Genomic DNA, 14186 nt, shown 5'->3' on the forward strand with positions numbered 1-14186 from the left:
TCTGATTAAAATAGGTTCTAACCTGTAGGTATCTGTAGAAATCGTCCTTTTCCAGCCCATTAGACCTCTGAAGTTCCTGAAAACTCTGAAACACCCCCCTCTGGGTAAATATATAATAGGTGGTTAATCCTTTCAAGATCCATCTTTTAAATCTCCCATCATTTTTATTTGGCTTAAAGGCTGAGTCAAAGGCGCACCACAATTGACAAATTTTCTTTTTCCAACAGTCTAACATTGTGCGTAACATTGAGTCCTGTGGTATCATCAACTTTTCTTGTACTTCTTTATCCATTAACACAGATATTAGAGGTATTCCTTCCACTGATGTACCTTCTATATCTTTCCATCCTGCATTGTATGATGGAGAGCATAGACATACTAACGGTCTTAGTTGAGCTGCAAGGTAATAGGCCTGTAGATTGGGAAGACCTAGTCCACCTTTCGCCTTCTTCAACTGCAGCGTTCTGTACCTTATTCTGGCCCTTTTACCTTGCCAGATGTATTGTGACATTAATCTATCCCACTCTACAAATTGCTTTTCTGGTACATGGATTGGAAGACATTGAAATAAATACAGCAAGCGTGGGAGAACATTCATCCTAACTGATTTTGATCTGGAATATAAATTTAAAAATGGAATCACCCTCCATCTCTGTATGTCTGATTTTAACCTAGAGGTTAGGGGCCCATAATTGGCATCAAAATTCCTGGAAAGTTCTTTGGTTAGTATGATACCTAAATATTTAATGGAATCTGCATCCCATTTCCATCTGTACAAATTCCTAATTCTGTTCGGTGGACTGTAGTTCAGTGTTAGGACCTGAGTCTTATTAATGTTAATCTTGTACCCTGACAGTGAACCATATGTCTCAATCAACTCCATAAATTTAGGTAAGGTTTGAGTAGGGTTTGTTATAGTTAAAAGTAAATCGTCCGCAAACAAGGACAGCTTTTGTTCACCCGATGCCATTGGAACTCCTATTATGTCGGGCCTCTGCCTTATCCGCTGACTAAGTGGTTCTATAAAAAGGGCGAAGAGGAGCGGCGAAATACAGCAGCCCTGCCTTGTGCCTCTTTCCAACCTAAATGAGTCTGATAGATCTCCATTAATTTTTATCCTAGCCAATGGTTTGTTGTACAATGCAGCAATTACATCAATTAGGGTCTGGTGGAATCCAAATTTAGACAACACCTTATATAGAAAGGACCATCTAACTGAGTCAAACGCCTTTTCAGCATCTAGACTCAGTACAAGGGTCTCCATTTTTTGTCGTACTACATGATTTAAAATATGCAACGTTTTTCTGATGTTGTCCTGAGTCTGTCTCTGTCTGATGAAACCTGTTTGGTCCTTATGTATTATCGCTGGTAAAATTTCAAGTCTCTGTGAAAGTATGGCTGTAAATAATTTATAATCGATATTTAACACACTCACCGGACGGTAATTACCACAATTCAATTTGTCTTTCCCCTCTTTAGGAATTACTGAAATAATTGCATCTCTCCATGAAGGGGGGATAATTTTCTTTTCCAGTACACAGTTTAACGCTGTTTCTAAAGTAGGGACTAACTGATCTTGCATTTCTTTATACCATTCAGAGGTAAAACCATCCGTTCCCGGGGACTTGCCTCCTTTTAATTTTCCAATAACCGATCTCAACTCTTCTTCAGTTATCTTTGATATTAATTGTTCATTCTGTTCACTTGTGACCGTAGGGAGAGACAGGTAGGAAAGAAAGGTGTCTATCTGGTGTTCACTGCTCAAATTGGGTTGGGAATATATGTTTTGATAATATTCTTTGAAACATTTATGAATATTTTCCAATCCTGTTTCCACATTATTTGTATGTGTATTTCGTATTTTATAAATAGTTCTATCTGCTTGTTGTCTTCTTGGTTTAAATGCTAAAATCTTCAGAGATTTCCCACCTGCTTCATAATGTTTCTGTTTTAAAAAGAGAAGTTTCTTTTGTATGTCTTGTGTGTTTAAGTCATCTAATTCTCCTTTTATTATCTTGATTTTAGTTTTTGTTGCCTCCTGAAGGGTTTTGGAATGTTCTTTTTGAAGTTTCTTTGATTCCTCCTCCAATCTCTTTTGTTTTTGTTGTCTGATTTTCTTTTCATTGGAGGAAATGGCTATCAGTTTCCCTCTGATCACCGACTTCAGAGCATCCCAGAGTATTGTCGGTCCCACCTCTCCATTGTCGTTCTCATCCAAGTACCTTTTGATTTCTATTTTCATACTTTCTTTAATAATTGTACTGTTTAATAAGTTTGTATTTAGCCTCCAGAGAGTGGATCTACTTTTCTTGGTCAGAAGAACAGATATATAGATTGGGCTATAGTCTGAGAGGGAGCTTGGGCCGATTTCACAACTTCTTATTCTATGGACATCCTTCTTAAACATGAAAAAATAATCTATCCGTGAGTAAACATTATAGGGAGGGGAGTAGTGTGTGTAGTCGCGACTAGTTGGATATTTATCTCTCCATACGTCCACTATTCCAATTTCATCTATCATATTTCTGATTCTTTTATTAATATTTTTTGTGTTAGATTTTCCATTTGATGAATCTAATTTTGGATTTAATCTAATATTGAAATCCCCGGCACATATCATTATCCCTTGACTTTTTGTTACTGCTAATTCAAATATAAGTTTATAAAAGGACCAGTCGCTACCCGGTGGAGCATAGACATTAATGTGACTTATCAGGACACCATCAATTTTCCCTGTAATTAAAACAAATCTACCTTCCTTGTCTTTATGTTCTGCAATATGTTCATAATGCAAAGCACTCGATATTAAAATCGCCACCCCTCTTCGCCTCCCCGAGTCATGTGAAGAAAAATACACAGATTTAAACCCCATCCTATTCAACTTAGCATGTTCAGAATCATCTAGGTGGGATTCCTGCAACATTGCTATTTGAATCTTATCTTTCTTTAGTTTTGACAGAACTTTCCATCTCTTTATCGGGTTATGCATGCCATTTATATTAAATGAAACAACCTTTATTTGTGTCTGCTCCATCTATGTAATTTTATCCTCCATTTCACTAATAACATTGGAGAGCCCCCTCCAGCCCACTGGAACTAACAAAATGTTAACAGATAAAACAAGAACATACATACTTACAAGAACCATAACTAACAGAACAAGTAAGGCTTCCAAAGCTGGGGTCTGCTAATTAGACCCTGTTGAGCTTCTTGAAGACAGCCCCAAAAGAGAAAGTCCTCCTAAGTCTATAAGGGAGGGCCCTTCCAAATGTCAGCAGCCCAGTTAAGAGTAAACCCAGACAAACCTTTTTATAACACCATCGTCCTTAACACAGCCCTCTGCAGACTTAATTCTGAGATGGCATAACCCAGGAGTAGAAACGATGAATCTTTCTGATCTTAAGTAGCTGGAGGTGATGTTCTCCTGAATGCCCGGAGCTTCTCTTTGTAGATTTTTCCTCTTGCAGAGCTGGAGGTGCCTTTCTTTGATTTCCCCTCCTTCCTGCTCCAGGACAGCCGCTCAATCTGCTCCTTCAGGGAATCTGGTGATCTGATGACTTTTACCTTGTACCCTTTTTTGGCCAAATCCTCAGTCGCTTCCTCCATGGAGTCGTAGGTTCTGGACCCTTCTTGGTATCGCACTCGCAGCCTTGCTGGAAAGAGGCTCTGAAACAGGACCCCATTCTCTTTCAGGACCCTCCGAACCTCCATATACTCTCTGCGCTTTCTGTGGATGGCTGGTGGGTAGTCATGATCCAGAATTATCAGTTTTGTTGCCAAGCTTTGCGAAGTACGGACTCTTTCCTTTTAAAGCTCAAAAACCTCACCACTATTGAGCGTGGCGGTGCGCCCTCCAGCGGCTGCGGTCCCAGCGCCCGATGCGCTCTCTCTATCTGCAGGTCTTCCCCGTCGTCATCCAGTCCGAGCCCCTCTCTCAGCAAAGTTTCCACAAATGCAATCATCGAGTCCGAGTCCTTCTCAGACCCCTCCGGAACACCATAGATCCTGACATTCTCTCACCGAGACCGGCTCTCCAGGTCTACTAGCTTATCCTCCAGCTTCACGTGCAATTTTAGAAGCTCCGCTATCACTTCCTCCGTGTTTTGCGTTCTTTCCTCAGTTTTCTCCAGCCGCTCCTCGACTTCATTAATTCTTTCGTTCACTTTCTTAATTTCCTCCTTGATAGTTATCAGCTGTTCTTTGTTCTCCTGACGAAACCCTCTCAGTTCTTGTAGTAATATTTCTAGGCTAGCCATTACTTCCACACTTAACCGCTAGCGTATCACAACGTAGCGTTAGCTGTAGCTTTTGTTGCTGTATAACTTCTCGTCTTTTCCTCTCCAGAATGTTATATAATAGTTGGGGCTATGTTAACCGTCTTACCCCCTCTCTACGCTTTTCATAGTGTTATTTCACTCAGCTAAATGGGAGTATTTCTGTAATTTCTCCGGTTCTCTCGGGAGCCTCTTTACCGAGCTGCCATCTCTACGATGTTCCGGCCGGAAGTCATCTCTCCCACTTCTTACCTGTTCCTAAACAGCTACTTTTTCGCTGTCGGTTTCTTCTAAACAACTTGTGATTGTGACAAAACCGTAGCTGCTATCAAAAAAACGATTACACTGTGAGATGCAGACAAGTCTGGGCCAGACGTATGTGTGTTTTATGTCCAGATATTCTTTAGAAAAATGACTAAATGGTCGAAATGGGTAGAAAACACGCGGGACAACAATAGTGGCTCGAGCTATGCTCGCTATGCTCTCTTGCCCTGCCTCGTGCCACTAATAAGACTATTTTCAAGCTGGCTTCTCAGCCAGATCCCTCTTGTAAAACAGACGTTTATCACAATGAGACTATTAAATGGCTCAGTAGATAAAAGGAAAGTGTTGTTTTTGAGATGACTTTGCAGTTACTGTACAGCAACCTGAGTCTCTTTAATTCTACATGGGGATGATTTGAATAGTCAGTTGTTCCAGCAGTGAGGAGGAAACATCCTGACATGTTGAGGACAGCTACAGTTCACTGACTCTGTGTGTTTGCATATGTGTCCTGCCTCTCTGCTCCCAGCCGTTAAGAGGCCAGTGTTGATCAGTGGCTGTCCAGGCCTTTCAGAGCCACTCACACACCGGCAGCACCATCATGAGCTCACTGGTTCTACTGCTGGCCACCCTGGGGCTCCTGGTTCAGGGTGAGACTCTCTTCTGAAAACTTGGCTTCAGGATGCAACCAGCTTCACCACAATCATGTTCTGCTGTGATGGAGAAACACTGAAACAAGCAGCATTGACCTTCTTCCATCTATTCTCCATGTTAAAGAAATGATGCTCTTCTGTTCTGATGGTGATCATCTTCCTCCAAGCTGGATTTGTCTCAATAACCCTTCTCCTGTTTTTCATGTTTTACAGGTTCATCAGGACAAATCACCCTGACTCAGTCTCCTGAATCTCAGTCTGTTGTTCCAGGACAGACTGTCTCCATCAGATGTAAAACCAGTTCAGGTGTTAATAGCTGGCTCCACTGGTACCTTCAGAAACCTGGAGAAGCTCCTAAACTCCTGATTTATCAAGCTACAAGACGTCAGTCTGGAGTTCCAGGTCGTTTCAGTGGAAGTGGATCTGGGACTGACTACACTCTGACCATCAGTGGAGTTCAGGCTGAAGATTCAGGAGTTTACTACTGTCAGCAGGGTTACAGCTTCCCGTTCACACAGTGATACAACGTCGTACAAAAACCTCCCTCAGCTGGAGAGGAACTGATCTGAATCAACAGCTGCACTCAAACTAAAACTAAAGGCTTTACTAAAAATAAATAGTTAATAATAATTTACTTTGAATATTTGAACACTAAATATACTGTACATAACAAAAAGTTATACTTTTAATGTTTTCATACAAACAAGGTTTGATACTGATGATACTGTTGAAGTAATATTTCACTTTGATCAGGTCATTCCCTGGAGCATGATGACATGTGGACAATCAATTTGTAGATATTAATTTTATTTCTTTCCATTTTTCATAGAAACTAAAATATTAATTTTCTGGATGATAAAATGTCATCTCTGTAATATTTCATTCATGTTGTAAAAATACTAATCACATCTATAACACATTTAATTGTTTTCATTTTTTTGTCCAACAAATTTGTATTTTATGATTTAGACCAAAAGAATTTATGAACTATGTATTTTAGTAACACTTTCATCTTTTTCCATCTTTGATTTGTTTTTGTGTTTGTGGATCTTCAGCAGAAGCAGGATGTGAAGAGTTTCAGGGATAAATTTGAGTTCACAAGAATTTGGTTTCTCTTTACGCTGATGATACAATTCTTCTTTAGAAAATATTTTCATGCTTTTGTAGTTTGACTTGAAGGACAGTGCATGTTCTTCAGATAAACCTAAAGCAATAACAATATGACAATCACCATCATTAAGACACTTCAGTAAAAAGAGGTGATTGGATGATTTATTCTTGTTATGATCCCACCATGGGTTTGTTTCAAAGGTTAATTGTTGCAGACAAATCTGTAATGACTGGAAACATTTTTACAATCACAGAGGAATTTATATCAGTTGTCACAAGAAATTATGGTCTCAGACTACGACCATCGCTGGTTTATACTAATCAAAAGTGACGAGGAGTTTTGTCTGAGTTTGTGAACTCTTTGATATTCACTGTATATGGACACACATGAAGTGATCTGAAATATTTTTTGTAAAGTAATCAAGAAAAAATACATGTTTTAAAATGTTTTTGGTTAAATAGCGTCACTGCAACTATTAAAAGAACATTTCTGAAAACACTTTGGAGATAATAAATATTCAAACAAGTGATTTGAAGAACACGTCTTTATTTTCTGCAAACACTGAAATAATATTGAAACGTTGCAACAATCTAGTGAATATTTCTATTTGTCAAATAACAGACAGAGACAGAGTGCAGAGTGAGAGCAGTAGCAGAGTAAAACCAGTAGCAGAGTCTCAGTGAGGCAGGTCAGGACTGGGAACACTGGTCTCTCCTCAGCGTCTCTGAGAGAGGAGTCTGGGAGCCCTGGGTGGCCTCGCAGGTCACAGAGCCCACCTTCCCCCACTGGTCTGCAGGGAGCCTCAGGGTGCTGCTCCAGCTGTAGTGGCCGTCCCTCTGCAGCACCCCGGGGCTCCTGCTCTCCTCCCAGCTGCTGCTGCTGCTGCTGCTGCTGCCGTCCACCTTCCAGGACAGAGTCCAGTCTGAGGGGAAGCCCTTGTTGGCCAGACACATGAGCGTGGCCTTCCCCTGCCGCAGCTCCTCACTGGAGGGGGGCAGCACCGTCAGGGTGGGACGGACGTCACCTAGGAGACACGGGGACCACACGGCTGTCAATCAAACACCAGACACCTGAACACCTTTACTGTGTGAGAGTTTCTGTCAGGTGGTTTTTCTGCTCCACCAGTCACTCACTCACACATTGTTTCACTTCCCTTTAAGAAACCTCTCATGCACATCAGCACAGAAAGAGTCCTCATATGACCTGAAATATATCAAACTGCACGAGAAATAAAACAATCTGATTGACATTTTAAAACACAAAAACCTCTTTTAGACTTTTTGAAGAAAACAAGAAAATACAGTTTGAAGATATTTTCAGTCGTCTGTGATTTCATTCAGAGTCCTGATACATTTATACAAAAACATTTACTGTGGAAACTCTCAGAAGTTGATGAGATCCAACGATATTATCAGCCAAAAATAAGCCAGGACCATCAGAGAGCTGTCAACATTATTTCAAAAAGACATTTTGAGCCGTTTGAGCAGATCAGAGATTTAAAGGCATTTTCAACATTTTCATCTTCATTCAAAATGATTTTTACTCAAATTCAAAACGCTTTAAAATGAGAATCAAAGAGCAAATTTACACACGTGTGAAAAGTACGAGTGTTGTGGTTTCATCGTTCCGACACTTCAAACGGTTCACATTTCACAAATGAAATGAAACGTTTCAAGAGAAGTTGAGTGAAGCTGCTTTGAGTTCAGCTTCAAGGTTAAACAGCAGAAACGGACAATAAAACTGAGTCTTTAAAGTGATTTTGATCCGTCCGATCAAAAGTTCAAGTTACTGCAAATGTTCAGACACATGAATTCAAACATTTACTGATGAAACAATATTTAATATTTGAGCAGAAACTTACTTCCAACGTCCAGTCTGGTTCCTCCACCAAAAGTCAACCACAGTGATACAAACTGACTGAGTCGTCGTACAAAAACCTCTCACTGCAGAGAGACACGGCTCTCTGACTGTGAACACAACAAACTCAACATGAACACTTCCAGCTGTTGAAAGAATGAACTATTTCATCTTATTTTGATCAAACTGTGACACGACTGATCACAATTCATCACATTTTTATGTTTTTATTTTTACGTCTGTCTAAAAGTCACATTTAATTTGTTCTCGCATTAAATTAAAACAAAACATTGTGAAAGAAAATGAATCCAGAGTCCTCAAACCAAACCAACATTAAAATGATCACTGAGTGTTTATCAATGCTCTGATAAAGTGATTGATCCACTGATCAGCAGCATCATCAGACTAATCCAAGTCCCTGTTGGAGTCAGTCAGAGCATTTCCATAGAGAGCCACTTTGCATCAGCAGCACCATGCTCCAGTGCTCTGGGAGAGTTTATAGTCCTGAGGGTTGAACACTGGATGACTGACAGCTGTCCTTCATGACAACAGAAGCCACAGAAATCCTCCTCATCAAAAACATGACTCTGATCGGCGTCCTCATCTGGACTCTCCTCTGCTGCTGCTTCACAGGTAAAGTCCAGAGGATCAGAGTCCTCTCCTCTATGAACGTCCGTCTGTCTGAAATGAAGCCGACAAAACCGTGACGCTGCTTTATGTTTGTGTGTCTGTATCCTCAGAGTCCAGAGGCCAGATCACAGTGACTCAGCCTGGAGCAGTGAGGTCTGCTCTGGGAGAGTCCGTCACCATCAACTGTAAGACCAGTCCAGAGGTTTATAATGGGAACTATTTACACTGGTACCAACAGAAAGATGGAGAAACTCCTAAACTGCTCATTTACTATGCTAACAGCCGAGCATCAGGGATTCCAGATCGTTTTACAGGCAGTGGATCAAACACTGACTTCACTCTGACCATCAGTGGAGTCCAGACTGAAGATGCAGCAGTTTACTACTGTCAGAGTGTTCATTATATCAACAGTCAGTGGTTGTTCACACAGTGAAAAAGAGTCGTACAAAAACCTCCCTCAGTCAGACTGAACAGAAACTGAACTGACTGCTGCAGCTGGAAGCTACAACAGAGACTGATACACTTCACTGAGTACACACACACACACACACACACACACACACAAACTGTGTTAAATATATTCCACACTTCACCTTCTCTTTCTGTGATCATACATTGAGTTTAATTGAAGGAGCAGACGTGACGATTTATGTCGATCAACTGGCAGAAATGAAATTTAACATTAATAATTCTCTTTAAATTTGTGTACAATCACCTGAAATAAGAATAATTATGTTTTTGTTGTCTTATATTGAACTCTTTATATCTCCAGAGGGAGCGGGTCCTCTTCCATGAAAACCGCTATGTTGCACAGCCACATTTCTGCAGTGGCCCAGAATGGACAAAACAGACACTGGCTCGAGACAGCACCTTTAATGTTTGTCCCAAGTTTCACAGCCACCGTCAGGATTCATACACGCTTGCAAATGAAAGGGTGAGACAAGAGGTATTCAGCTGGTTGCAATCTGAAACATTATCATTGGATGCCACAACATCCTTCACACTGGACCTTTTACACAACGTTTACAAGACATTAATGTCCTTATGTCCTCTGTTGGCATTTTTCATTCTTCCCTCAGCTGCATAGATCGGTACAAGCATCTGTATTTCCAGCATGTGAGCACATTTTCAATACCATCAAATCTGATTGTAACTGAAATCAAACATGACAATCTCATTGGATTCCCATCTGTAGACAACAATCGTAATCGTAGAACTAGACAATTCTGGCGCTGCCGAAATTTTGACAGTGGCACGAGGGGGCTGCTGGTCTTATTAACTGAATCAATAAACATGAGTGAATTTAATGGAAATGAACCATCTCTATGATCATCAGTTTCCTTTTACGAACAGAGCTAACGGCGCTAGCGCTAACGGCGGTAACAGAGCTAATGCTAATGGAGCTAACAGACCTAACACTAATGTAGCCAATGCTAACGGCACTAATAGAGCTAACAGAGCTGATGCTAACAGAGCTACCAGTGCTAACGGTGCTAACATTTCTAATAGAGCTAGCAAAGCTAACGATGCTAATGCCAATGGTGCTAATAGAGCTAACAGCGTTTTGTCTGTCTATGTATATGAGGCTGTCTGTGTGTATTTAACTGTATTTGTGTGTGACTCTGTGTGTGTGTGTGTATGTGTCTGTCGTTGTGTGTGACTGCGTATGTGTGTGTCTTCGTCTGTTTGTGTGTGTGTGTCTGCTTGAACTACACATTCATCAAATTGTCCCAAGTATTTTGAACAAGCAGCCCAACCAGTTCCTACATGGAGATGTGTCTGGTATATGTGTGTCTGAATGTGTCTGTGTGTGCGTGTGTAACTTCTGCCCCACCTGCTGATAATTACCTCTCTATCTCTCCCACTTTTTACCTGTTCCTCAACAGCCACTTTTTCACTGTTGGTTTCTTCCGAACAACTTGTGATTGTGACAAAACTGTAGCTGCTATCAAAAAAACCATTACACTGTGAGATGCGGACAAGTCTGGGCCAGATGTACGTGTGTTTTATGTCCAGATATTCTTTAAAAAAATAACTAAATGGTCGATTTAAAAAGACACACACTCCGGCAGGCTGCGACTCAGAAAACAGGAGACTGTATGGGTTTAAATGGAGCAGCAGAGCAGGGCAGCTGGTGCAAGATCCCTATTTATTTAAATTTGGTGGGGGCTAACCCTTTAAAATTGAACTTTGATGAGAGAAGAAAGGTTTGTCTCCAAGAAGATCCAAAAATGATGTGTCTCCTATTCACCATTTGGATTTTACGGCAAATTTTGAAAAAAAAATCAGGTGATTTCTCACTGGCTCTTTCACTCTAACTGATGATGTCATCCAGTCTAGGGGGAGAAATTCTGAGCATTTTTTTGAGAAACTTTATGGTCTTGAGATGGTCATAGCTCGAAAACCGTAAGAGATATCAAAAAATGTGCCAAATTCATTTCGACCTGACAAAATTATCTACGTTTTAAAGTTTGAATGAAATCTCTAGGAGAAAGTATGGCGAAGCAGCGGACAATTGAAAAAGGCTGAAATTTTTGGAAATTTCCCCATTCATTTCTTATGGGAAATTCTTCGCAGTTTTTGCAAATAGCTTTGTGAATTATTGACGAAATAGCTATAAAAGTCCTAGCACACCATTCCCGATCGAGCCGCACGTTTTGATATATAGTTTGCGAAGGTTTTCTCAAAGCTGCGGGACTACCCACCGAAATTCTGGCAGAAGATGAAAAATGGGAAGAAAAAACGCGCGGGATAACAATAGTGGATCAAGCTATGCTCGCTATGCTCTCTTGCGCTGCCTCGTGCCACTGATAAGACTATTTTCAAGCTGGCTTCTCAGCCAGATCCCTCTTGTAAAACAGACGTTTACGGCAGTTCTCGTTTACTGCAGCAGAGTGTTGGAGTTTGAGAAGACACATAAACAAATAAAACTTCCTAAACTTCCAAAAAAAAAAGAGGGATGGCACCACTCACCTCCCCATCTGCTTCTTGTGAGGGCTGCCTTCAGCTCAACAAGAAGGTCGCTGAACTGGAGGGAAGAGTCTCTCTCCTACAACAAATCGGAGAGGACGAGCGGCTAATCGACACCATGCTAGCGCAGTGTCTGAGCACTGTAGCAACAACCGGCGACGGCGCTAGCGGAGACCTGGACGCTACAGTGCCGTGGATCGATCCTGCCCAGTCCCTGAATGGAGATCAATGGGCCAGAACGGGAGCCAGACCCAAGACTCTTCTGTGTTCCACCCCGGGACAGCCGGCACCATGGACGGTGGTTCAGCACGGCGGAAAATATGCCGGTAAACTGCAGAAAACACCTTCCCCACCTCCAGCCCAGGATCTCTGTCTCTCCAACAAATTCACCGTACTGGACGAGCAGGAGTTCCCTCCACTCTCAGGACCACTATCAGGATCCACACAGCGGAACCCCGGACATCGGCGGTCTGCACCCTCCACCATCAGCGCCGACACAGTGGGCCCCATACCGGCTGCTGCCCCCTCTGCTCTCCGTAAGGCTGTGGCTCTCTCATTCACACCACGGACAAATCCTCCATCAGCCGGCCCACCCAGCTCCCGGGCGTCCCCTCCAACCAGCGGGCCATCTGCTCGGTCGGGTCCCTCAGCCTCCACCACCAACGGAAGACACCCATCCGGCGAGCCCTCCATCCGGTCTGGTTTTACGGCTGCCGCCACCGGGGACCTGCGGCCCGGCCGGGCCTCCCGGCTGCCTCTGCCCGACCACGGTCCTGGTCCTGGTAGCCGGCCTCATCCCACTACCATCATCATCGGGGATTCTATCATCCGGCATGTGAAAACACACAAAACAAGAGCACTCCTGCAGAAATTTTACCTGCTTCTTGTGATTTTATTGTTGACAATTTTAACAGCAAACTGGAAATAACACTGGACTCTGTCGCTCCACTTTTAACCAAAACCATAAAAACAAAACCTACACCACCGTGGAGAAATAACGACGAAATCAGAAAACTCAAAAGAAATTGCAGGAGTGCAGAGAGGAGGTGGCGAAAAAGCAAACTGACAATTCACTATGAAATATTACGTGAACAGCTGAAAATCTACAATAACACAGTCAAACTGGCACGAATCTCTCATTTTTCAAGACTCATCACAGACCATAAAAACAACACCAAATTCCTGTTCTCCACCATCGATCATTTAACTAATAGCAATTTTAAAAAACCCTCCAAACCCCCATCAGATGCCCTCTGTGAGGACTTTGCAGACCACTTCAGAAATAAAATCGATAATATCAGATCCAGTCTTTTACCCCAACAGAATTTATTTTTTAACACACCTGTACCATTACTTTTACCTGAGGAAACACTGGAGAGTTTTGCCCTGGTGGACGCAAGGACACTTGGTCGAGCTTTCTCCCAAGTAAACCCAACAACCTGCCTTTTAGACCCAATTCCCACATCACTTTTAAAAACATTTTATGGCTTCTTTGAGGAACAGATTTTAAATATTGTAAATTACTCGACGGGTGTCTTCCCCGCTGCCTTTAAAAACATCAGTGGTGAAGCCCCTTCTGAAGAAGAGTAACCTAGACCCCAACATTTTTAATAACTACAGACCTGTGTCCAACTTACCATTTTTAAGTAAAATATTAGAAAAGCTGGTTCTTAATCAATTAAATGATTTTTTAAATAGTATCAATATTTTAGAGAAATACCAATCTGGTTTTAGGATGAACCACAGTACAGAGACGGCCCTTTTAAAGATTTTAAATGACATTAGGTATAACGCAGACTCACATAAACTGAAGGCAAGAGAGAGAAACTTTTACCAAAACTACAGGATTTTAAACCAACTCAATGTGTAAAGAACCTGGGCGTCATTTTTGACTCTGAGCTGAATTTTATTCCACATATTAAAAATGTAACAAAAATAGGTTTTTATCATCTTAAGAATATAGCCAGAGTCCGCCCATCTCTCTCTCAAGCTAACAGGGAGGTGCTGATGCATGCCTTTATCTCCTGTCGTTTAGACTACTGTAATGCCCTGCTCTCTGGCCTCCCTAAAAAGACCATTTCTAACCTGCAACTATTACAGAACTCAGCCGCACGCGTGCTGACGAAGACCAGAGGGCGGGCTCACATTACACCGATTTTAAAATCGCTGCGTTGGCTCCCCGTGTGTTTCAGGATCGATTTTAAGGTTCTTTTATTAGTTTTTAAATGTCTTAATGGTCTTGGGCCCACTTATTTATCTGACATGCTTTTATCATATCAACCCTCGCGGGTCCTGAGGTCCTCCGGCACTGGACTTTTAATTATTCCTAGAGTTAATACAAAAACCCACGGGGAGGCTGCATTCAGCCATTACGGCCCTCGACTATGGAATAGCCTGCCGGAGAGCATCAGGACTGCAGAGACTGTTGAT

At 41.8% G+C, this 14186-nt stretch overlaps 3 gene segments (V, D, J or C); 2 read left to right on the plus strand and 1 right to left on the minus strand.

The window, feature by feature from the left end:
- The first annotated feature begins 5136 nt into the window (after positions 1-5136).
- Positions 5137-5709, plus strand: LOC121619193. The segment is given in 2 exon segments: positions 5137-5185; positions 5402-5709. Coding segments are annotated over 2 exon segments (357 nt in total).
- A 1119-nt stretch (positions 5710-6828) lies between these two features.
- LOC121619216 lies at positions 6829-8213 on the minus strand. The segment is given in 2 exon segments: positions 6829-7323; positions 8161-8213. A coding segment is annotated over 1 exon segment (264 nt).
- Positions 8214-8730: 517 nt separating this feature from the next.
- LOC121619162 lies at positions 8731-9815 on the plus strand. The segment is given in 2 exon segments: positions 8731-8789; positions 8897-9815. Coding segments are annotated over 2 exon segments (375 nt in total).
- Positions 9816-14186: the final 4371 nt, after the last annotated feature.

The sequence above is a fragment of the Chelmon rostratus genome, chromosome 16 (assembly GCF_017976325.1).
Source record: "Chelmon rostratus isolate fCheRos1 chromosome 16, fCheRos1.pri, whole genome shotgun sequence".
NCBI classification, from domain to species: Eukaryota; Metazoa; Chordata; class Actinopteri; order Chaetodontiformes; family Chaetodontidae; genus Chelmon; species Chelmon rostratus.